Source organism: Lynx rufus, unplaced genomic scaffold, assembly GCF_022079265.1.
Source record: "Lynx rufus isolate CCGP_SWC_20201006 ecotype Redwood Valley unplaced genomic scaffold, mLynRuf1.p SCAF_5, whole genome shotgun sequence".
Taxonomy (NCBI): domain Eukaryota; kingdom Metazoa; phylum Chordata; class Mammalia; order Carnivora; family Felidae; genus Lynx; species Lynx rufus.
The window spans coordinates 6,775,413-6,800,149 of NW_025814867.1; the positions used below are offsets into that span (position 1 = coordinate 6,775,413).

Genomic DNA, 24,737 nt, shown 5'->3' on the forward strand with positions numbered 1-24,737 from the left:
ATGGGAATTCAGATATATAAGCAGATTGTTGAAGCTAGCTTTTCCACCGAAGACCTTTGCAAAACTGAAAGAATCTGGCATAGATTTTAATGGTCTCATGAGGTATGGAGAGCAGGAAACGTATCTCAGGGCCGTCTAAGGTAGAAGATCTAAGAGGAATCTCTCCCCCTTTTAAGACTAGATCCTAAAGAGCCATAACTTTCACGTAAGGACAAACCAGAAATAAATGCAGGAAAATGCCATGAAAATTAAATGTCTGGTGTCAGATACCAGGCAGAGGAGGGGAAACTGATGCTGAGAATTTGGACCCCCGAAGTGGGGCTCACACAGAATTTTAGCTAGAATTCACACTACTTAGTTATTTCCAGCTGAGAATTTAATTTAGAGCAGTCCTACAAAGTGTCTTACAGAAATAAATGCAAGTACTCTTTGAAGAAACCAGCCTGCATCCCAGGTCTTAAAGCACCCCATCAAAAGTGTCTAAGAGTTGCAGTAAAACAAATACCTAAATAATGAGGCGTCATGAATAAATGAGATTTGGGATGTGCATGTGGAAACTGTCATTCAATTTCTTTCTGGCTAAAATTATTAGTCAGAGATGATAGTATAATTGGTTATAATATGCTTAAAGAAATAAAACACAAACTGGAAGATATGTGCAGAGAACAAGAAACTATAAATAATAATAAGTTTTGAAAAATAACTAAGTGGAACTTCTAGAAATGAAGAATATAACACAACCTTAAAAAACTGTATGGACGAGTTTCACATCAGATGTGATCTAGTTAGGAAAGAACTAATGTATCACACCTATATTCAGAAGGGAGCCCAGAAAGACATAGATGGAAAATACCAAAGAGGTGTAAGAACACTGAGAATAGAGTGGGAGAGTTTAATATACATCTAGTCAAAGTCCAAGAGAAGAAAAAGAATGGAGTGAAGGCTAGACTTGCCCATATAATGTCTTTGAACTTTGCAAAACTGAAGAAAAGCACAAATCTATAGATTCAAGAAGTCAAAGAATCCTAAGCATTATAAATGAAAAGATAAACCCATACCTAGACATCCTAATGAGATTACAGAACAGCAAAGACAAAGAGAAGGTTTTAAAAGCATCCAGACAGAAGGGAACAACAGTTAAATTGAAAGCTGATTGCTCATCAGCAACCATAGAGGCCAGAACACTGTGGAATAACATCTTCAATGAAGTGGAAGTAGCCATCAACTAGAACTTTACATCCATTAGAAATTTTTCCTAAAGATAAGGACAAACTGATTGGTAGGTTTCAGATAAACAAAATTGAGAGGTTCTAAAAAATCTGCTTCAGGCAGAAGGAAAGTGATCCCAGAAGGAAAGTATTATTTGCACGAATGTAAAAAGAGCCAGCATGAGTGTGAATCTGGATATGGCAATAATGTCTCACAGGGCATGGCAGAGACTGGCTGTATGGTCACACTTCGCTTCTGCTCATCTCAGACACAAAGGGGGACTGTTTCCCAGTTTTACTTGCAAATAGTTGAGGTCATGATTGGATTCTGGCTGAGGCAATGCAGATGGAGACAGAAGTAGTATACATGACTTTCAGGCATACCAGAAAACACTATGCACTTTTGCATCCCCTCTCATGGCCACCGTAGAGGCCACCTGTCGAAGATGGTGACGTCACACCATCCTGGATCCCCGAGTCACTCCTTGGAGCAGCCACTCCAGGAGAGCTTCTCAACTAGCACTAAATATGTTGTGAAACAGAAACCTCTATTATGTTAACTCACAGATGTAGAGATTGTCACCATAACTAGTTGAACGTATCTTTTAGAAATATTTTTTTAAATGTGTATTTATTTTTTGAGAGAAAGAAAGAGTGCAGGTGGGGAAGGGGCAGAGATGGAAGGAGACACAGAATCTGAAGCAGGCTGCCGGCTTTGAGCTGTCAGCACACATCCCAATGCGGGGCCCAAACTCACGAACCGAACCGCGAGATCATGACTTGAGCCAAAGTCGGACACTTAACCGACCGAGCCACCCGGGTGCCCCCTCGTTGTACTTACCTTAAGCAATGTAGAAATTGGTACATTGAAAAGAACTGTTGCCATTTCAAGACATCAAATGTGTGGCACTAGCTTAGTGGTCTTGTCACGGACAAAAAGGAAACTGGAGGCTTAGAAAGCACTGATCCATGTTGCAATGGCAGAACTGTTGCCTGCAATAATTCTGGGGCAGGTCATGAGCCTCAGGGACCAGTAGCCCCAAGGGAAGGTTTTATAAAACAGAGCCTTAGTCTTGTGGGTCAGTTGCAATTGGTTACATTTGTCAAGAGGTTACAAGAAAGGGATGAACTTGGAGAATATTGGCTGATTAATAAGAAATAAATGGAAATAGAATCCAGATGTTTAGAGCCTGGAAAGTTTAGGAAAGTATACTGCTTTAGATCCCAATCAGTTAAGCAATAGGATCAAGCCTTTAAGTATTGAGGACCAACTAAATTTTTCAATGAAATAAAGCAAATCTTAGCAAAGATTATATTGATGTTGTAGCCACCATTTGAGAGCCACAAGCTGAGACATGGGGATGAGAAAGCAAAAACATAAAGGGCAATCGCGAACTTTGTCAAAGACAGCACTGTGGGAGTGCAGGCCACAGAGAGATCTGAAGCCATCTTGAAGGATTTGCGTTGCAAAAGAAACCATGAGCCCCGACTGAAAAAGCCCTTGACTATGTAAACCTGAAAACAAGGCCATCTTTCTACAAGCAGGAGGCAAGCTTTGAAGATTGTAGGACTTTCCTCGAATGTGGCAACATCACTTCTTAAATTTTTTATTTTAGTTTACTTATTTTTTGAGAGAGAGAGAGAGACCATGCAAGTGAGCAGGGGAGGGTGAGAGAGAGAGGGAGACAGAGAATCCCAAGCAGGTTCTGCGCTGTCAGAGCTTGAACTTGAATTCAGGAACTTGAACTCAGGAACCATGAGATCATGACCTGAACCAAAAGCAAGAGTCAGATGCTTAATGGACTGAGGCACCCAGGAGCTCCAGGAACATCATTTCTTAAAGGAGTTCTACTTAGAGCCGACTGGCTTGCATCACATGATGATGTGAGTGAGGAATAAACCTTTACTGGGCTAAGCTATAGAGTTTTGGGGATTGTTTGCACAGTCATTGGTTTTTATCGTTGATTACATCACATAGCTTGTTTTAAACAAGGTAAAAATAAAATACTTAGCACAATAGTAAGTTGGGAATTCCTTATTACTAATTAAGTCATATGGCTTTTTAAACACAAGATGAAATGAAAATGCTTAATATTAACACAGTGGTAAGTTGGGAAGGGGTAACTGGAGTGAAAAGTGGTCTTGGAAAGTAAAGGTTTCAGCTCACTTTTGACTTTAATTAATTGCTAAGGTAACCACTCAAAGAATAAAAACAGAGTAGTTTTCAAGCCAATAAAGGAAGAAAATGGAACAGGAAAAAAAAACAGTTCAAAATAAATCAAGAATTGAGAGAGAGAGAGAGAGAGAGAGAGAACAAAAATACTAGGACAGATGAAGCAAGTAGAAAACCCAAAATATAAAGATAGACACAAATCCAAACATATCAGTATTCACAATAAAGTAAGTGGGCTAAATGTTTTGGTTAAAAGATAAAGATTGGATTGTCAGAACTAAATAAGAATCCAAAATCTGACTGTATGCTATTTATAAGACACATATAAAAACCCTGAAGATATACAAAAGTTGTAAGTAGAGGGTGGGTATAGATACATCTCTCAAATTCTAAACCAAAAGAAAACAGGGTTATTTAATTAACATGAGTCAGAAGGGACTTTTAAGGCAAAAAGCATTTTGAGGGAGAAAGAAGGTCAATTCTTACTGATAAAAGTTTCACTTTACAGGGAAAATATAACAACTTAAAATATGTATGCATTTAATAACACAGCCTCAAGATAGTACCATAAGGAGAAACAGACCATGCCATAATCATAGTGGGAGATATTTTTACACACTACCATCTCAGTAATTGCTAGAACAGGCAGATAAAAATACGCAGGGATTTAGAATATTTGGACCACACAATGAACTTTCTCTACCCCATGGACATACGTAGAGTATTGTACCCTGTAACTGCAGAAGACACCTTTTCAGGTGAATAAGGAACATTTTCAACACGCTGGGCCAAAAGAAAATTACAATAAATTTCAAAGCATTAAACATGCAGTGTATGTTCTCTGACTATAATAAAATGAAGCTAGAACTCGGTGGCATAGAGATAACCAGAAATTAAGAACTGAGCTTCTAATTAACCTTTGAGTCAAAGAATAAGTCAGATTTGAAATTAGAAAATATTTAGAACCAAACAATAAGGAAAGTTCTACATATGAAGGCAGTTCTTAGAAGGAAGTCAAGTCTTCAATGAATATATTGGAAAGGAAAATAGGTTGGAAATTCCATCTTAAGAAGTTAGAAAAGCATAAAATATGTAGGACAGAGGATGCAATTAAGATAAGAAGCAGGATTACTTAAAATAGAAAACATCAATGAAGGAGAGGAGATCAACAAACTAAAAGTTGGTTCTTTGAAAAGACTGAATTGATGACCTTTGGCAAGGCTAATAAAGATGAGAGAAAGCACACTTGGTGGTATTTTACTATTTTTAAAGAAAGAAAAAGGTAACATAAGTACAGGTGATATAGATCCTTAAAATATAATGGCATAGCATTCATGACTTTATGCCAAAAAACCTTGAAAATTTAGATAAGGGAAATTTTTAGAAAAATATAACTTACCAAAACCAATTTGAGAAACAGAAAACCTGACTAGTCCCACAGCCAATAAGAAAATTAAGTCAGTAATGAAAAACCTTGACCTCAGATGGCCTCATTGGTGCATCCTACCAACCCTAGAAGGGACAAATCACTCCAATCTCACCCAAAGATTGGGTGTGGAGGAAGAGGACCATTTTTCACCTCTTTTTATGGGAATTCGCCCAGCCTTGATACCTAGATGCTAAAACCCGGCAAGGGAGTGTAGGAAAGAAAATTAGAGACCAAATACTACTCATCAATACAGATGCAGGCATTTTAAGCAAATTATTAGCAAACTGAATCTTCCAATGTATATATATTAAAAAAATGTATCACAATCAAATCGGGTTTATCCCAGGAAGACAAAGTTGATTTAACAGTAGAAAATCAATTAATATAATTCACCACCTTAACACGTTAAAGGACAAAAATCATTTGATTATCTTAATACATGCAGAACAATTGTCTGATAAAATTAAACATCCCTTCATGATGGGTATTCTTGACAAAGGAAACTTCGTAAACTGATAAAGTTTTCTTCTTATCTCTCGAAAAACAAATATTAGACTTGGGGAAATATTGAAAGCACTCTCTTTGAAATCAAGAAACCAGCCAGGATGTCTGTTATTAATACTTCCTTCCAACAGCTTACTGGATGTCCTGATCAGCACAATAGTGTGGTAAAAAGAATCAAATGGTGTAATGATTACAAAAAAAAAAAAAAAAAGAAACAAAACTCCTTATTTGCATATGACATGATTGTGTTAAAAAATTTAAGGGGTTATATAGATAAATCAGAATTAATAAGAATCGTCTGGATGTAAAAATGCTAAATAGGAAAAAAAACCCCACAACAACAACTCTAGAAAAGGACATTTAAAAAGAGATTTAATTTAGAATAGCATAATGAACTAGGGTATATCAGGAATAAATCTAACAAAAGATGGGGAAAATTCCTTATGGAAAAAATTATAAAACTTTATGGAGAAATTATACAACTATTGAAAGCTTAAAAAAATGGAGAGTGTGTTGTTTTCATAGGTCAGAAGACTTCATAAGGTAAAGGTTGCATTCCTTCCCAAATTGATATATAAATTCTTACAGTCCCAGTAGGAAAGAACAACAGTTTTGTGTGCACGTGGGGATGTAACTTGGCAGATTGATTCTAAAATGAATATGGAGGTACAGGGACCTAGATATTCTTAAAGAAATGAAACAAGGTGGGCGACTTGTCTAAAAGACACAGACACGATCAAGGCAATTGCAGTAATTAGGACATGCGGTTTTGCTACAAAGATGGACCAGTGGATTAACGGAGCAAGAATTTAAATGATGGGAAGGGAGGCAATGCTACTTTGAGAGGGAGCAAAAAGCAAGAAAGAAGACACACGGCATTTTCATTTCTTCCTTCTTTCCTTTTTTTCCCCTCCTTTCTTTCCTTCCTTCCTTCAATCAACAAGTGTTTACTGAGTCCCTACTATGTGCTGGGCCTTGGGATAGAATGGTGGACGAGGAAACCCTGGGTGTTGTCTCATGGGATATCAGGATGATGGTAAACTGGGTACAACAGGTTCATCTGATGGCAGAATCCAACTTTAGATAATGTGGCCGGGGAGGGCCTCTCTGAGGAGGTGACGTGTGGGTTGAGCCAGAAAAAACGAGAATGAATGATCTAGGTAAAGACTGGGGAAAGGCATTCCGGGTCCGGGGAATGGATGAGTAAAGGTCCGGAAGCAGGAATAGCTCTGTCACATGTGGTGAAGGAAGAGGTCTCTGTGGCTGGAGCAAAGGCGAGACTGTTTGCAGAGGTAGGCAAGGCCCCGATTATGCCAAACTTTGGAGATCATCACAAGGACTCTGGGTTTTATTCTCAGAGCAATGGGAGACCACTGAGGAGTTACTTGTAAGCAATGTGCTTCGCTAACGTGAGACGATAATGCTAGGGGAAACTGTGTGCATGTGTGTGTGTGGCTGGCCGGGGCTGGGGGTGGGGGGGCAGTATATGGCAACTGTGTGTTCTGTCCGCTCAATGTTTCTGAAAAAATCGACAACTGTTCTAAGAAACAAAGCCTGTATAAAAGCTACGAAACTGGTGATCTGGGCTGTGTGAGTTTCTTGTGGTAATGTCTCTAGATCAGGTGCAGGCACGGCAGAGGGAGTATTTGGCTTTAACTTCAATATTTGGTAGGATTTTGCCAAAAACAAAAATGTGAAGGGCCAGAGGCAAAAGGTGGTTGAGTTTGTTTCCAAGGTGTGTTAATACTAAAGGACCACGGTATCTAAGCCGGGTAATGAGGAATAGGGAGATGGCGGAGGAGGAACCCCCAGAAAGGGATGGGGGTGGTGGCCGTGGTTAGGGAATGGTGGGTTGAACAGCATGTCAGGGGCAGGAAGGTGGGGGCAGGGGGGCAGGTGCCTGGCGAATTCTGTAGGCCGCAGCTGAGAGTAAACCTGCCTATTTGTAGTTGTCTGAGAATACAGGCTTCGTGGAACCAGAGCAAAAGAAGCATGTAGACGTTAAAGCACCAAGCTTGTGTTTCCCCAAGGCTATCAAAAATGTCCATATTCTATTAGGAAACTAACTTCAGGCCCTCTCAGGGCATAGGGAGTATGGAATCTTGCTCCCTCAATGTTTGTACACGGGTGTCCCACATTGGCCATTAACTTAGGTGCCTGACCCTTGATATCATTTTCTAGATACGTAGAGAAATCTGTCCTTCTAAAAACGTGTTTTAATTCCTACCTTCTCAAGTTTTCAGGTTATGGGTAAAGGGCCCATAGGCCCACTGTGCCCTTCTCTCCTTTAGTACAGCAAGAGACATCACGTCAAGCAGATGTCCCAAACTGGTGGGACACAACACAAGCTTGTGTTTCCCAGGACATGCTTCCTTTGGCCTTTAGATTGCTTTTTTAAAAATCAGATGAGTAGTCAGTATTAAAATCTGGATTTCTGGTTTCTCGTGAAAAATCGCAAACTGACAATAATGGATAGGGCCGCCTCCTTGGCTTACATCATTCTGAGTCTCATCTAAATGCCCCTCCCTGGAGTCGTGCTCTGGTGCAGGGTCTGCCTACCTGTTTACTTGAGACAGACGTCCAGTGCCAGGATCTTTTCCTTGACTGGCTTTCTGTTGTCGCCTGCTTGGTTCCTGCAGGCCTTTGGGTTTGCCACCCCACTAAGTCTGGGAGCTCCATGCTGGTGTGCTGGCTCCCACACTGGGGCCCCAAGCAGACTTTCTGGCCTAGAAGTGAGATTGCTAGGCCCTGTCTCCTTCGCTCTGTCCTCTCTCTCCAGACCTGGACACTGGGCCCCCGGAGGCACTGAGACAATGCTGAGGACAGTAGTGAGCCCATGCTAACGAGCCATGCCATGCTATGTCAAGGGGTTAGCACTGTGCCTGACACATTGTCCATGCTCAAGAAAGAGTAGCTGCTACGATTACCATTGCGACCGCTATTTGATAAGAGAACAGGAGGGCACAGGTGAGGGAGCCCAGGCCTGGAGAGGAGAAGGCACACCCCCACTTTGAATAAGTAGGAAGGACCAAGTCTTCAGCCCCTTGGAGCCGTGTCCTGCCTCCCCTACCCAGGCACAGAAACGGAAAAGTTTTCTGGCTGGTGGGGTCCCCAGAGGACAGGGTCTGTTCCCAGGGGTGTGGCTCCCTCAGTGTGGGGGGAGTCTCCCCAAGGCGCTAAGAGAGAACATTACCAAGCGGAAGGTCCGCAGCACTGACAGGCTTCCCTTCTTGGCCGCACTCAGCTCTATCAGGCTCACGGTGACGATGATGCAGTCAAAGATGTTCCATCTCTTCTGGAAGTAATAGTAGGGGTCGAAGGCAATGATTTTGAAGACCATTTCAGCAGTAAAAAACACAGTAAAGACCTGTGGTTGGAAACAAGGATCCATCTTACCAGGGTCTGTGGGGTCAGGGGGTAAGGACAAATAGGGCAACAGGGAAATGTCTAGTTTAAAAATAAAATAGCAAATCCTTTTACTTTGTTTTTATTCAGTTTCTCTGTAGTCTGCGGGTTCTTGAAGGACTGGGGATGGGAATACTCAGTGTGGTAGCACAGAGTAACATCTGGACCAGTGCTCAGGATATGCATTAGAACCCAAGCTTCAGTATTTCCACATGTATGGTCGTAGGGGTGGATAATTGTTGGGATAATAATTATTATATGATTATCTAAATGAGAAGTCAATCTGGTTCAGTTGTTTAAAAGCTTGGATTGTGGGCCAACATAGACCTGGATAAAAGTTCAACTCAAAGATGCCTGGGTGGCTCAGTCGGTTAAGCATCCAACTTCAGCTCAGGTCATGATCTCACGGTTCATGGGTTCGAGCCCCGCTTTAGGCTCTGGGCTGACAGCTCAGAGCCTGGAGCCTGCTTCAGATTTTGTGTCTCCCTCTCTCTCTGCCCCTCCCTGGCTCGTACTCTGTCTCTCTCTCTCTCTCTCTCTCTCAAAAGTAAATAAACATTAAAAAAAAAAAGTTCAATTCGGCCATGTCCTAGTTTATAAAAGCTTGCACAAGTAATGCGTCCTCTCTCTACCTCAATTTACTCATCTGTATAATCGGCATAAAATGAGATAATGCATACACAGTTCTTAGCAAAGGTCCTGGCCAATATAGCTCATTAATAAATAATAGCTATTAAACTAGAAGAAGAAGAAGAAGAAGAAGAAGAAGAAGAAGAAGAAGAAGAAATTATCTCTAATTTCAGCTCTGAGTGTCTTTAGTTGTCGTAAACAGGAGAGAATTCTGACATTGAAAGAGGTCAGGCCCAGGCTCAGATCACAGGACAAGCAACAGGGAAGGGAGAAAAGTAAGGTAGATGGGTCAGGTGCGGTTCTCTCATTCGCTCTCAGCAAAGCCTTTCACCAGCCTGGGAAACAGGTGCTGTCATCCCCTCTACATACGAGGAAAGGCTGGGAGTTTAAGTGACCTGCCTAATGCCACAGATTGCAACTGTACAAATTCAAAGAGCATGCACTGAGTGCCCTTTGTAGGCAAGTGAGGCGCGGTAGGGGTGAGGCTGAGGTCCTGTGTCCTACAGAGACCTCGGTCCTGGGTTAATTGGCCCCACTGTTACTGCCTGTGCCATATGGGGCAGGACACTTAACCTCTCTTAGTCTCAGTGCCCTCTCTGGGGCTGTGAGGGTGGGGAGAGCCTCACAGCATTGTTGTGTCTTAGAGATAACTCTTACAAGGTACCGAACTCTGCCTGCCTGTCTTGCTTTCTCTTTAAAACATGGCACTCTGCTCTGGCCCAGCAGTAAAGGCCTTTTTTCTTTCTTGTCTCAACTTCTCTAGCTATAAAATGAGGGTGGGGGCTCAGAGGTCTCTTCTGTAAGACCCTCTGTGGTCTGTGCTGACTTCTTGGAAATACGGCCTTCCTTCTCTTTCCATTTCCCCTCTTCATATCAACTTGGAATAGAATGTGGGCTCTCAGCCCAAGTGCTGCCAAAACGTAAGGCATGCTGGGGCCACAGTGTCCCAGAACCTGCTGGAGTCCTTATCGCTTCCCCGGATTCGGGGGAAGGGCGGGTTTCTAGGGAAGAGTAGTCCCATTGCCCCCGAGACCCCTCCTTCCACTTGTCTGCAGCCTCCAAGGAGTCAGAAGAGCTGGACGGTCCTGGTAGACCCAGAAGGCCATCTCTAGTGGGGTAGACACTGCAGTGGACTTGGAGGCAGGACCCTGACCTTCCCAGCTTCTGCTTATCATGTAACAAAGTCTAGCACGGATTTTATCTTAGCAAGTAATACTAAAAAAAAAATAGAGGACAATTTAAAGTAGTGTCCTGTCTAAACCAGATACAAAAGAAAAGTTCTGACTCCCTGGTGCTTTTGTTACAACAGCAACCACATTTCCAGGTTCCCGCCCTTTCACTGCCTTCCCGACTCCTCTCCGACTGTCTGCCCTTAAATGACATCACTGAAAAACTACCTCCACTGTGATTTACAGTCATAAAAGCAATAAAACTAGGAGGAAACCTTGCAAGTCCATAGACTGTCTTAAGATGGGCAAGTGACGTTTATCCTAGTTTCAAGGTAGAGGCAGCTGAGATCCAGAGAATTCAAGAGCCTGACCTAAGATCTGAAAAGAGGGAGCCAGCTGCCCCTTGGGCAGGACTCTCTAGGTCCATTTCCCTGTGCTGGTTTGTCCCAGGACAATTCCCACCAGCTCAGCTTGGCCCTCCAGGCTTGATTTCCTGCCCTCAGTGTGCGCACATCTCCAGCACTGCCCCTCTGTTAGCTGGATCAACACTCCAATGAATGAGGGTATGCGGCCACCCCACCCAGAGTCCCCTGCCATGACAGCTGGGCGAAGGCTGCCAGTTACTCACAATGTTGCCTATCTGGAGCATGGCTTCGAAGGTGGGGCTCATGCGGTGATGCTCCATGGCCATGAAGACTGTGTTCACCACGATGCACAAGGTGATGGTGAGCTCCGCAAAGGGGTCTGTCACTATCCCAAAGAGAAGTGTCTTGAGCTTCACCCATGTGGGGCAGCATTCCCAGATCAGATACTTCTTAGCCAAGCTGGTCAAGCAGGGTGGGCACCTCCGTTCAGACTCCTCGAATTCTGTATCACAGGAGTGGTCAATGACAGTTGTCAGCCATGTGTCTCCTCAGACTCCCATCCCCTGGCCATCCCCTAGATTTAGTCATTACCAATAACTGCCACTTGCAATCTCCAACCCAGCACCTTGCGCAGATGACCATTTCCTACTTTCTGAGCTCCTTCAGTCCAGCAAGTGCAGTCTAATATCTGTCCCCATTCAGTGTCCCAAAGCATGGACTTTTTAACTGCCCATCACCTATGTCATGCTCTTAGTTCTTAATTCACCTGGCTTAGATTTCATGTCCACTCCTCTATATACTCCTTTGCAGACACCCTCAGTTCCTTTGCCCTTCTCCCCTCCTCGCTTCCCCTCAACAGGCAGACTTCTCTCCACCTGCACCCAACCAGGTGAACCTGGTTAGAAAAACTACACAGCCGTGCTGACTGGTCCCACTGTCAGAAATTCTGCCATGTTTCTCATTTCAGTCCACTCCTTCAGTCTTCCAGACCAGCATTTCTCACTTTCCCCTCACTCCTCCAACCGCCCCCACATCTAGTCCTCACTTTCTGCTGACCAGCTCCCTTTGACTTACCTCAGAATAAAGAATCACTCACAAAAGAACTTCCTCTTCTTCCTCCAAAGAATCTATAAGTCCCCCCGCCCTTGCCATGTTCTGCACCCTGTCCCGCCCCCAGCACATGAGCTCACTCTACTCCTACCTGCGCACCTGATCAAGGCTTGTGTCATCCCCCCTCTCCCCTCTCTGGACTGTTCCCATCAGCACGTGAGCATGCTTTAAGTGTAGGTCCACTTTTCAAAAGATCTCCCTGGACCACATGTTATCCTTCATTTACTGTCCCCTCAACAGCAAAATTCCTTGTAAGAGTTTTCTACACTTAATTTTCTCTGTTTTCCCACTTCCTGTTCCCTCCTTGACCCCTGGAATCAGGCTTCTACCCCTTCCCCATTTAAATGATCATTTCCCAATTATCCCCTTCCTCTGCCTCTCATAGCATCTGACAGAAGTTATAACACGGTCCTTGAAATCCCTTGTCTAGCTTCCAGGACATCATTATCTCTTGGTTTTTCTCCCATATCAGTGACTGCTTCTTCTCAATTTCAGGTGCTCTCTTTCCTCTTCTTCCCTCTGAATGTTGGAGATCTCAAGCATTCTCTCCTTGATGTTTCTTTTTTTCCCTCTCTAGGTAATCTCATTGAGCCCCATGGCCCTAAAAAACCATCATCATGCTATCTCCCCCCAGATTATATGTTGAGTTACTGATTTTTTTTCCCCTAAGCACCAGGCTCGTCTCTAGCTGCTTCCATTAAATCTCCATGTAGATGTGCAACTGGGGCCACCTCTACAGAAGGCAACTGCATAGCTTTAGATCTATCTATAAATGTACCTGTAAGTTATGCACTCTACAGATACACCAGCCCACATGGCAAGGAAAGATGATGTCCATTATTTATAATAGTAATAACGATAATAATAATAGTAATAGTAATAACAGAAACAATTGATCAAGTCCATTATGAAAAATGAGGAGGCAGATTTATTTATGATGATGTAAAAAAACCCTTACATATATGTGACGTGTGCATGAGTATAAATGCATAGAATATGGTGTGAAGGATATAAGAGAAACGGGGAGTACACTGAAATACTGGAATACTGGGGAGCAGGAAGGATCTTTAGTGGGAAAGAAGTTTTCATTGTATATATATTTGGAGTACTTGAATTTTTTTGCTATATACATTTTTTCAAAAGAAATGAATTCATAGAAATAAATGTATTCTCCCAAATTTTGCTGTTTTATTTTCACATAGGTGGATAAGAAATTTATATGTAGTCACATTTATCCACGTTGTTCTTTATGTTTCCTTGCTCTCGTGCCTTGCACATAAGCCATTCTCATCGCAAGATGTGAAAAATGTCTATTCACATTTCTTTCTGGTTCTTTTGTAGTTTCACCTCTCCCTTAAAATTTTGGTGCATTTGGAGTTTATTTTGAATAAGGAGTAAGATATTGAGCCAGTTTATTTTTCCCAACCTCTTGTTATTTATATCAACACTGTTTATTGCAAAATATCTCATTTTCCAAAGGATTTGAAATTTCATTTTGATAAGTTATTTCCACATATCCATATATTTTCATATGCACATGTCCATTTCTCTTCCATAGATCAGACTATTTATTTTCAATATCACACTGTTGTAGTGACTTATAATCTTGTAAGCCTTTAAAATCTTCAAAACATTTTGTCAAATAAAGTAAAAAAAATAACTGAGAAAAATAATTGTGGCTCATGTCGCAGACAAAATGCTCATTTCATTAATATGTAAGAACTCTTAAAAATCAATGAGGAAAAGATCAACCTAGCAGAAAAATGATTAGGCAGTTTCTAAAGAGAAAATTCAAATGGTTTATAAATATTCAAAAAGATGTCCAGTAATACTCAAAATGAGAGAAATGCAAGACGAAGCTATACTAAGACATTATTTCATGGATCAGATTTGCAAAGATAAAGACAGTTTGATAATTGCGTTTGGGAGGATGTGGGTTGAAAGGCAGTTATCATCCATTGCTTGGGTGGGTGAGGGTTGATACATTTATGCAGAGTATCCATTGTCCGTCAAAACTGACAATGCCTATCCCCTGTGACAAAGCGATTTCACTTCAAGGCATTTAACCTATATAGTACGTGTAGAAAGTGATGTAGTGACTGCAGAATTTACTTTCATCAAGAAGGGAATGATTAACCAAATTACGGTACCATCTATGCAATGTAATACTAACAGTTACCGGAAAGTGTAAGGGTACTATGTAGGATGATTTTCAAAATATATTCACTGAAAAAATTATGGCACAGAATAGCATATGTGATATGCTACCATTTGCAAGGGAGAAAAAAAAGACTATATATTTTTGATTGAACATACTAAATTATTTTGGGGAGGAAACACAAAACAATTGGTTTGGACATTGTTTCTGGAGAAGAGAGTTGGGTGGACAGAAGAATATTCCCCTTTTTTTAATGTGCCCTTTAGTATCTTTTAAATCCTATATAACATATTGCTTATTCAAACAAAAGCATTCTAAATAAAAATTTGATAAAGAGATTTTATTTAGAGCAACGGAGTAAGGAATATGCTCCCCTTCTACTTCCAGAAATCAACAAAAGCATCAAGGAGACTGAGAAATAGAAATGCAAATTCTTAGCAATGATTTTTTGGATTTGATACCAAAAGCAAAGTCAACAAAAGCAAAAATAAACACATGGAATACATCAACCTAAAAAGCTTCTGCACAGCAAAGGAAACCACCAACAAAAGGAAAGGGCAACTTATTGAATGAGAGAATATTTGCAAATCACATATCTGATAAGGAGTTAATATCCAAAATGTGTAAATAACGCCTACAAATTGGTAGCAAAAAACCAAATAACCTGATTTTAAAATGGGCAGAGGAACAGAGGAGACATTTTTCTAAAGAAGATGTGGAAATGGCTTACAGGTACATGAAAAGATGCTCACATCACGAATCATCAGGGAAATGCAATTAAAAATACAGTGACATATTCTCACACCTGTTAGAATGGCTATCATCAAAGACAGGAGGTAATATGTGCTGGCAAGGATATGGAGAAAAGGGAATCCTGTGCACTGCTGGTGGGGATGTAAATTGGTGCAGGCACTCTGGGAAACAGAATGGAGATTCCTCAAAACATTTAAAATAGAACTACCATGTGACCCAGCAATTCCGCATCTGGGTATATATCCAAAGGAAATAAAATTACTATCTCAAAGAGACATCTGCACCCTGATGTTTATTGCTGCACTATTCACAATAGCCAAGATACAGAAACAATCTAAGTGTCCGTCAGTAGATGAATGGATAAAGATGTGAAACACCCCCACACCCCCACACCCCTATCCATGCATTAAAATATTATTCAGTCATGAGAAAGAAGGAAATCTTGGTGTCTGCCCTCAATCTTGAGGGCATTATGCCAAGTGAAATTAAGTCAGACAGAGAAAGATAAATACTGATACTATATAGTATCATGTACCTATGTGGAATCTTCCAAAAAAAGATGAATGTGTGAGTTGTGAGGGGTGTGGTCATTAACTAGTTAGCGAAATCCTTTCACAATGTATACATGTATCAAATCTTCACAATGTGCACTTTAAATATCTTACAATTTTGTCAATTCTATCTAAAAAACTGAAAAACATCTTCACAGATTAAAAAAAAAAAAAGAATGTGCCGTCCTTCGACTTCCAGAAACCACTAAAGGCATCAAGGAAACTCAGAAATAGACATGCAAACTCTATTTTTGATGAAAGTCAAAAACATCTGTAAACTCAAATCATAAGTTATGTGCAAAGGCTTTCAAATACTGCACAGGTCAGTCAGGGTACAGGAGAGTGCTCCGAAAGGGCACTTTAAATGACAGATACGTAAACTGGCACAGCATGGTTTTCTAACGCAGTTGGCGTACCCTGGGCGGTGGGTGGGGGGGGGGGCGCAAAATCAATCATTTCTAGTTGAAACAAAAGCAGGCGCTTCCCCGGACCTATTTTGGCACTAAAAAGCACGGGAAGCAGTGTTGCAGGAGGAATCCTGAGGATGCGCCATTATGGCAGGAAGCCCCTGTCTGTGAGGTGGCACAGGAAAACCCTCAGCCTTGTAAATAGCCTGAACATTGCTGACCTTGATTATCTAGGGGGATACACAGTCTCAGAGAATCATGCACTTGCAGGCTTGGGACATGATCACAGACAACTCTTTGCCCTAAAATAACCTCCTGCAGAAACCTAATCCAGAAAGAACCTCTTCCTTTCCTTCTGTTACAGTTAAAGGGATGTCCCTCCTCCCATTAACAGTCTCCACTTGTGCATCCTCTCCTGCCATGTCAGGAATTGATGGAATGTTCTCTTTCCTTTATCTTCATTCTTTCCCATTCTTATGGATCCTCCCCATTAGCATGTAAATATGCTTACTTGCATTTATTTATTTATTTATTTATTTATTTATTTATTTATTCATTCATTCATCCATCCATCCATCCATTCATTCATTTATTCATTCAGGTCAAGATGAACTTTATTATTATTATTATTTTGTCTTTTTAAGTATAACGTATTGCCAAATTGGCTTACATACAACAGCCAGCACTCATCCCAACAAGTGCCCATCACCCACTCTCCCCCCTCTCCCACCCCCCAGCCACCCTCAGTTTGTTCTCTGTATTTAAGAGTCTCTTATGGTTTGCCTCCCTCCCTCTCTGTTTGTAACTATTTTTCCCCTTCCCTTACTGCCCCCCCCCCCCGCCCCATGGTCTTCTGTTAAGTTCCTCAAGATCCACTTATGAGTGAAAACATGTGATATCTGTCCTTCTCTGACTTATTTCACTCAGCACAGTACCTTCCAGTTCCGTCCACGTTGCTGCAAATATGCTTTTTAAAAACTCCACACAAGAAGCAAAAAAAAAAATCTTCCTTCAAAGCTACCTACACGCTGGTGTCATTTTCTATCTCTTCCCCTTCACAGGCAAACTTTTGAAAAATGTGTCTGTATACAATATGTCCTTCTCCACCACGGCACCCCCGTTCTTCAGCCTCCTCCCCTACCCTGCCAATCCTCTTTTGCTCAGATCACCAAAGATACCCATGTGACTAAAGCCCTGGAGTCTTTCTGGGCTTGATCTTACTTGATCTTTCTGTAGCATTGTCCCTTTTGACCTTTGTATTCTTCCTGAAGGAATTCAGACCCTTGGGTCTGTGTTGCGTGCTTCTGGGTCTTTTCCTACTTCTGGGCATTCCTTCTCAGCCTCCTCTGCTGGCTCTGTCTCTTCTGCTCAATGACCAAACATTACAGGGTCTTTAGAGCTCTGCCCCAGACCTTCTCCTCTTACTCAATTCCCTGTGTCATCTAATCCATTCGCACCATTCCAAAATTACTATCTACATTCAAACAGCTTTAAAATCTGTATCTCTAGGCCACCCTCATCTTCTAAGTTCTAGACCCATTTATTGTAATTCTGACTTCCTACTGGACATTCCCACCTGCATATCCCAAGGGCATCTGAAACCCACTATATCCCAGACTCAACCGATGATCTTTCCTCTCATCTTTCCCCAGTGAACCCCTCTAACACGTTCCTTTGTGAGTATCCCTTCAGTCGCTTGTGCCAGAACCGTGCAAACCACCAAGTCCTGGATCCTACAGCTCTTAGCTCTTAAATCCTCCCTTTTCCTATCACCCCCACTGCCACCACCCAGAGTCCAGGCCCTGCCATCTCTCAGCTGGTTTCCTCCCCACTGGTTTCCTTGCCAACACTCTTCCCCTCTTAATTCCATTCTCTACACGTATTCAGAGTAACCTTTATAAAATGCAAATGTAGCTCCCTTGCCTCCAATCCTTTAATGGCACCTCACTGCTTTTAGGATGAAGTCCAAAATCCTTAATTTGGTGTAGGAAATTCTGCGGGTCTGGCCCCAGTCCATCTCGCTAGCCTTATTTTGAGCCCCTCTCTTCCTCGCTCTCTGTGTTCCTGCCACATCAGGCCTTTTCATTTCTTCAGATATTATGCTGTCTTCTGCTTCGGAGATTTTGCTGTCCTTTCTGCTTGGAATACTCCCCTAACCCCAGGCTAAACTTACCGTATTTCCTTTAGCATCCTACACTTCCCCTTCAAGACACTCAGCAGCCTGGTAAGAATTTGTTCCACGTCCCTCTCTCCCACTCAGCACGAGGGCAGAGGCTGTGTTGTGCTCACACTGTGCTCCTGCTTCTGGTCTTCTGGTCTGGACAACTGTCAAGTGCTTGCTGGTGTGTCAAACAAAGATGGTTCACGTGCCCTGAGCTCAGGGAACTGCCAAGTTCTTATTGGCTTGGGCCAAACTTCCCCGGGCACGATCATTCCCAAAGAGGTGGCTTCTGTGTACCTCGTCACAACCCTTGACAGCCCCATGCATCCCTCCTGTATTCCGTGAGTGCAGTGGTTATAATGTCAGACCAGAGACGATCACAGGTCATCTGCCCTATGCTCAAGCAACCTTGACCTCTTTGCCCTAATCTAAGGTTGTCTGTACCCAGATTCTCTTAAAGATGTCCGTGTGTCTCCTGCTTTTCCTAGTCTATTCTCATAGCACCTTTCTTGAGGGGAAGTGCGTCCTACCTCAGGATATCTGACCATTCCTTATCCTCTTCCTGTTTATCAGTTCAGGTCATTGCAATGAGCACCACCCCCAAACGTCACTCTCATCCACCAACAACTGTTTGTTGAATGCCTACTATATGCCACGCACTGTCCTTTCAGGTACTGGAAATCCAGCTGTGAGCAAAACAGACACATCTCTGCCCTTATTTACAACCGAGCAAATAAGAATGGCCAACGTCTGGGGCACCTGGGTGGCTGAGTCAGTTAAGCGTCTGACCCTTGATTTCAGCTCAGGTCATGATCTTATGATTTGTGAGACTGAGCTGAAAGTGTGGAGCCTGCTTGGGATTCTTTCTCTTCCTCTCTCTCTCTGCCACCACCACCCCCCCCCCCCCCGCCCAATAAATAAATAAATATTAGAAAAGAAAAAGAATAGCCAACATCTGCTGAATATTTACCAAGTGCCAGTCATGGATCTAAGCACTTTACTTATGCTAACCCACTTAATCCTCACAAAACCCTAGAAGATAAACACATATTCACTCTTTTACAGGTTAGGCACTGGAAGCACAGAGAAGTTAACGGAGCTCCAAAGTTGCACAGCTTACCCAACGTGGCAGAGCCAAGATGCAAACCCAGGCAGTCAGGCTCCAGGGTCTGTGTTCTTAACTATTATACTCTGTTGCTTCTCATTGATTCAGAGATCTCTTTTGTTCTTACCTGAATCGGGTTGTGTTTAGAACATTCATTTTGTTCGTTCCTGTCTCATTCCCGCCAACTACACTGCATTTGCCCTTCACCTGTCATGGAACTCTGTCCTGTAGGTTCTCATAAGACCGCTTCTCTTACTTCATTGAGATTTCTGGTCTCCCTAGAGAGAACGGCCTTCGACATCCCCCTTATCTGAAGCAGCCCCTCTGCAGTCCCTTATTCTCCATCTCCTACCTTACTTTCTTTTTCCTCCTACTATTATCCCCACCTGAATCTCTGTTTGGGTTTATCTGTATACCCCGCCCCCCAGAATGTAGATTCCATGTGTGCAGGCTTCTATCTTGTTCACCACTGAATTCCCAGCACCGGAGTAATGCCAGACACATAGCAGGTGTTTGTCAAATGCTTGTTGAAGAGTAAACAAATGAAAGAAAAAAAAAAAAGAGGAGGAGGAAGCTTGATAATTCTGGGGAATAAATGAAAAAGCAAGCTGTTTGTTTTTAACATTAACTGTCTGATGGCTAAGAGCAAAAAGGAAAAAGAATCCAAGCAACCCACCTGGCCAACAAAAAGTCATGGGCATAGCATGGTTAGATTTTATGCAGCCATAAAAAATGTTAGGCATACAGACATTATTACAATGGCAAATGATTTTTGATAAATAATATGAGAAAAATGTACACACTGTTGTTACTGAAATATGTATACATTTCACAAAGCACAAATTCATGCATGCAAGAAAAGTAACTTGAATTCATAATTGAATTCAATATATACCACAAGTCCTCAACCTGGGGATCTTGTTTTGGTTAATTCAGTGTCTGCTATTACATCACTATCTGAGGTTGCATCTGAGTTCTGGAGAGCTCAGGGTCGGAAGAGTGTTGGGCTGGTCCTTGGTCATTGCCAAGTATATTTTACTGGAGTCATTGTAGTTCCCATGTGGTCTCTGGTGGGAGAGCCACAGAGATGGCTGTTCTCTCTTTGCCTCTCACTCACCTTCCCTAACCCTCAAGTGGGGCAAGGTCATCACCTAGCTACTTTCCTGCTCTGCAGGCCATGGGGCACTCTCAGAGGCTGCCTCAGGCCTTCTCTACCCAGGTAGGTCACCTGCTTCTCTACTGTATAGTTTCTGTACCATGCTGGGCATGTGAGTCTTTCTCTAAGACTTGCCACCTCTCACTTCCCCTAGAAAGTAAGGCATAGATTGGCTCTGTTTTCAAATCCCTCAAACATCTTTTTTTGTTTGTTTGTTTCGCCATGCCCTCCCCCACAGTTAGGATTCAGTCCAGGGCTGGGAGGGGAGCACACAGAGCCCTTTCTCAGGAACACACCAGCATCTAAGTTCCCCCTCCCTCCTTCAGCCCAGTACACGTTAAATTTGTCTAGGGGAGACACATGGCTGGACAAGACAAAGGCCATATTTTCCATGCCCTGAGGCAAAATAAAGGCCGGATAAGAAGACAGGCCTTAATACAGGATACAATCATGCTCTTTGGGAACTTGTGTGTCAGGTGACCATGACCCAGTGCTGTTGCCTTCTTCCAGCCCCTGGCTTGGTAGAAGCAACTGGAACTTAGACACATCCCTGAGGAGGCTGAATGGGCTCCCATTTGATTGATAGAGCCCTAAATTAGCAAGAATTTAGTTAAATTGACTGATTAATTTACTTAAATTATCTTCCAATGCTCAGCATAATGTGGGCTTGAGACAAAAATTAAGTTATAACCATACGAGTTACAACCATGAAAAATGACAGGATAATTTCACCGTATTTGAAAATTAAGGACAGTAAAATTTCTTGCATACCTGAGGTAGCTTGAAATTCTCTGGTTTCTGCCAGATCACTTTCTAAAATTTAGTTTTATGAATACATATGAGGCTGATGTTAATTTAAACAAGAGATGAATAGGGTGTTTCAAACTCATTGGATTCTATTGTTTTTGAAAAATTATCCACATTTAAAAAAACACATTGATAAAGGGTGATGGGACCAAGGGCATAAGAAAGAGGAGTATTTAGGATCCCAGGACACAGATGGGTGATATATTTGACACAGATTTGGGGCATCCCCTCTGCTGCTCAAATGCAGACTCATCACAGCACAGTTGATGGAAATTCCAATGAGCAGTACTTACCCTCAAGGACAGAGGTCATGATGCTGACAACACTCATTGCCCTTTGGGCTCGGAAAGGTTCATTCAGGTATTCTGCCGATAAGAAAGCCTTCTTCTGTCCTGCATCAAATGCCTGCTGGGACACAATCAGGATATTCCCCCAACCTGAAGTCATCAGTGGCAAAAATGGGTCACTCAGCCCCTTATTGGCCCGTCTCATGTGGTTGTGAGTTGCCTGGTGAAGCTTTGTTCCTCTGTAGCTGTGCTTTCCCATTTGGGAAATGGGGCTGCTTCTTGAACTTGGGTTAAGAGCTTAGGCATGAGGACCAGGACATAGAGTTGGGGGTGCAAGCAGAGTCTAGCTTTGTAGCTGATATTATAACCTGGGCTCACCTGAGGGTCTGCTAATTCCTGCCTGAGGACAGAGTCCTTGGGCAGCAGCGTGGGGATGGGGCTGCCTCAAGGGTCTCTGAGGTTTCTACTAAAGGGAAGTGACAGCTGCAGGAGCGGTGGGCCAGGAAGTCATTCCAAGACTTCGTCTGCGCTGGGCATATGGTGTTCAGACAGAATTCCTCTTCCAGGACAGGTTTTTTTTTGACCTCCCTTCTGATAGGCCTCTTTCTCTCCCCAGCATATAACTCAGTTCCAGCTCCACACGGTCCTTTTGTTTCTGAGGGAATATTTGTGTGTCTTGATTCTCCAGTGATAGTTGTTTGACACAGCCCTTTTGAACCTTCCCTCTTTGGGCCTTCCCGGGGAAGTTCCATCTGGGTTCTGTGCTCTAACTCTAGTCCTACACTACCCCAGATGTGGGGAGTCTGGGGCCCATAGAAGCTGATTCTGGCACTGCACTGCACATTCAGAATCCAAATTCAGCAGGCATGAGCACATGCCATAGGTGAAGTTCATAGGTAGATAGTAAGTATTTTAATACATATAAAGAATGTTCAGAAAGTTTTCAACCATGAGGACTCAACAAGAGATGCTAGCATAGCTATTGTTATTTTCAGGCAAATGTGTATCAGTGCAGGCACTTTATGATTCCATTTAACCCTTCAGCTATTTAGAAACCTTTTTAATGGGGGACTTGGAGGCCTGAAGAATTTAAGGGGCTTGTTACAGGTGACTCAGTTGGTAAATGGCAAACCTGTGATTGAAACCCACGTCCACGTGACACAGAGGGCTTAAAGAGTTAATCTTACACTAGCTGAATAACTTAACTAAAATGAATCAAAGTCAGAATATCTAGGGAGGTGATAATCTAGGGAGAAATTCCTGAATGAGGTGTTTTCTGGAGTGTTAAAGCAACTCCAAGAGAGGTCTGCAGGTTGGCTTTGACTTTTGGACTCTGTTGATGACTCTTTGTTGGCTCTTGGAGACCCACTCTCCACCTTCTCTACCCCGCCCTGTGCCTGGGGAAGGTGGTCTGTACTCTCTCGTTCTGGTCAGGCTTGGCCAATGGGAGGCACAGACAGAAGATCAGAGTCTGGAAGGAGAGGGACTATCGCCTGGCTTCTTCCCTGCAGCGCTGTGACTGACCTCCCCCCTGGATCACAAGTTCTGTGGGACCACCCAGTTCTCTCTGGGTTCTGGTTCGGGTCCTTCCCCTCACCACTTCAGCCTAAGCATATAACAGCTTCCCACCATTGCTCATCTCTAAGTGCCTCACTGTCCCTTCTTAGTTCAAAGCCCAGTGCATACCTCTCCCCCAATTGCCCACTGGAGTGGTATCTGTTTCTTGCTGGGATCACATGGCATCCAATCAGAGATGGAGCTAAGGTAACCCTGTAGGACTTATCCAAGTCAGGAGAGCCATATCCTGGTTAGTCTACAAGTCTGTTTGAGAACTGCTCTGGGTCCCTGGCTAGCCAGAGAGGGCAAATGAAAAACACTGGAAGCATCATTACTGAAACTAAAGGGAGAGCTCAAATTAAATCACAGCTCTCAATCCAATGAGGAGTCCCTGGTTTTCCATTGCACTCTGTGATTATTCTATGAAGAGTGCACACCAGTTAGTCACTGTTGCCTAATTTGTACATTTTGGCAAGTTATTGCTTCTCTGAGTAAAGCAAGGGATACTTTGCTTCTGCTAATATCTATCCAGGGCACCTCCCAGGATTTCTCTGGGTCCCATGGGCCAAACCCAGCATAGTTTGCACAGAGCTACAAGCAGAAAGACAAGAACCTTCCCTTTTTCTCATACTCATCCAGGAACCAGGCAGGCCTGTCTCTAAAGCAGTAATAGTGAGTGGAGACAGAGGAACACAGAAAAAAAATAAAAGGATCAGCTGGAAAATAATTTGTATTATTGTACTGCAGAGGAAACCAGAAAACCAGTTTGACCTCAGGTAAATCCAGTATCTCTGACTCTCACCTGCCCTGTCTGTAAAATGGGGATAGAGGGGAAATGTTGGACACAATGTTGTCTAAAGGAGCCTTCCATGGGTGGCACTCAGTGTTTGTTGGCCCTCACCTGGAGGGCAGCTCAAGAGATCTGGAGCATTGACGAACTTACCGAGACTTCGATGCCTCCAGGAGCAAGCTCACCAGTGGGCAATGTGGAGTGTCCGTCTTCTCCAAGTCCTGAGCCAGGGTTGGAGGGCTGAGGCAGCGGACTCCTAGGGAGGGGGCCTTGCTGGCCGGCACCCCCACCCAGCAGCAGGGAGCCCCGACGGCTGTCACGGTCTCCAGGAAAGACTCCATCATCTGTGGCCCCATCAGGGAATGAGGCGTCCAGGCAAGGGGCCCGGAAATGGAACACACTGCCGTGGCTAGCCCGGCGCCTCCCAGAGGTGAGACCTAGGAAAGACTGGGCATTGCCCCAAAGGACCAGGAGAAAAGGCAGACTGGAAGCTCATCCTGCAGGCATATCTGGGGCTCAACACTTCCTCCACCCATTCCTATTTCCCTGCCCTTATTCTCATGAACTTCCAGAAAAAAATTTAAGACATAGATTCAAGGGGTATTCTAGGTAAACATGGGAAGAGAACAGGAGAAAAGAATATTTTTGACATGGCCTGGGAAAAGGCCAAGAGTGATTACAGAGTGCTTAAGATCAGCAAGTAGGTCACGATGGCCAAGGATGTCAGAAGACAATCTTGTCACCCAGACGAGTCAGCTATTTACAGCCTTAGCCCATAGGACTGGACAAAACTGTCTTAAATTCCCTGCTCCACAAGTAAAGCTGTGACCTAAGGAGACTATTATGCACACCAGTATTGGAACAAGCTCGGTAAACGGTTTGTTGAATGAACAAGTGCACTTTATTGTCTGAAAATTAGGTTCTGCAATTCATTAGATCCAGCCTATACAAATGTGAGAGTTTGTGTGGTGCAGGAGGAGACAAGAGCTTTGTAATGTAATGAGCTTCCAAG

At 43.0% G+C, this 24,737-nt stretch overlaps 1 protein-coding gene across 3 annotated transcripts in view; it reads right to left on the reverse strand.

Annotated features, from left to right (window-relative positions):
* SCN10A (sodium voltage-gated channel alpha subunit 10) overlaps positions 1–24,737 on the reverse strand; it is a 93,983-nt gene that overhangs the window by 32,847 nt on the left and 36,399 nt on the right. For 2 of the 3 annotated variants that reach the window (XM_047099426.1, XM_047099424.1), the window contains exons 11-14: positions 23,879–24,172; positions 21,385–21,496; positions 11,147–11,385; positions 8,508–8,681 (exon numbers count right to left, since the gene is read on the reverse strand). In XM_047099426.1, coding sequence (XP_046955382.1) covers positions 8,508–8,681; positions 11,147–11,385; positions 21,385–21,496; positions 23,879–24,172 — 819 coding nt within the window. The remainder of the gene's footprint in view (positions 1–8,507; positions 8,682–11,146; positions 11,386–21,384; positions 21,497–23,878; positions 24,173–24,737) is intronic. The other variant, XM_047099427.1, reaches the window with a different exon arrangement.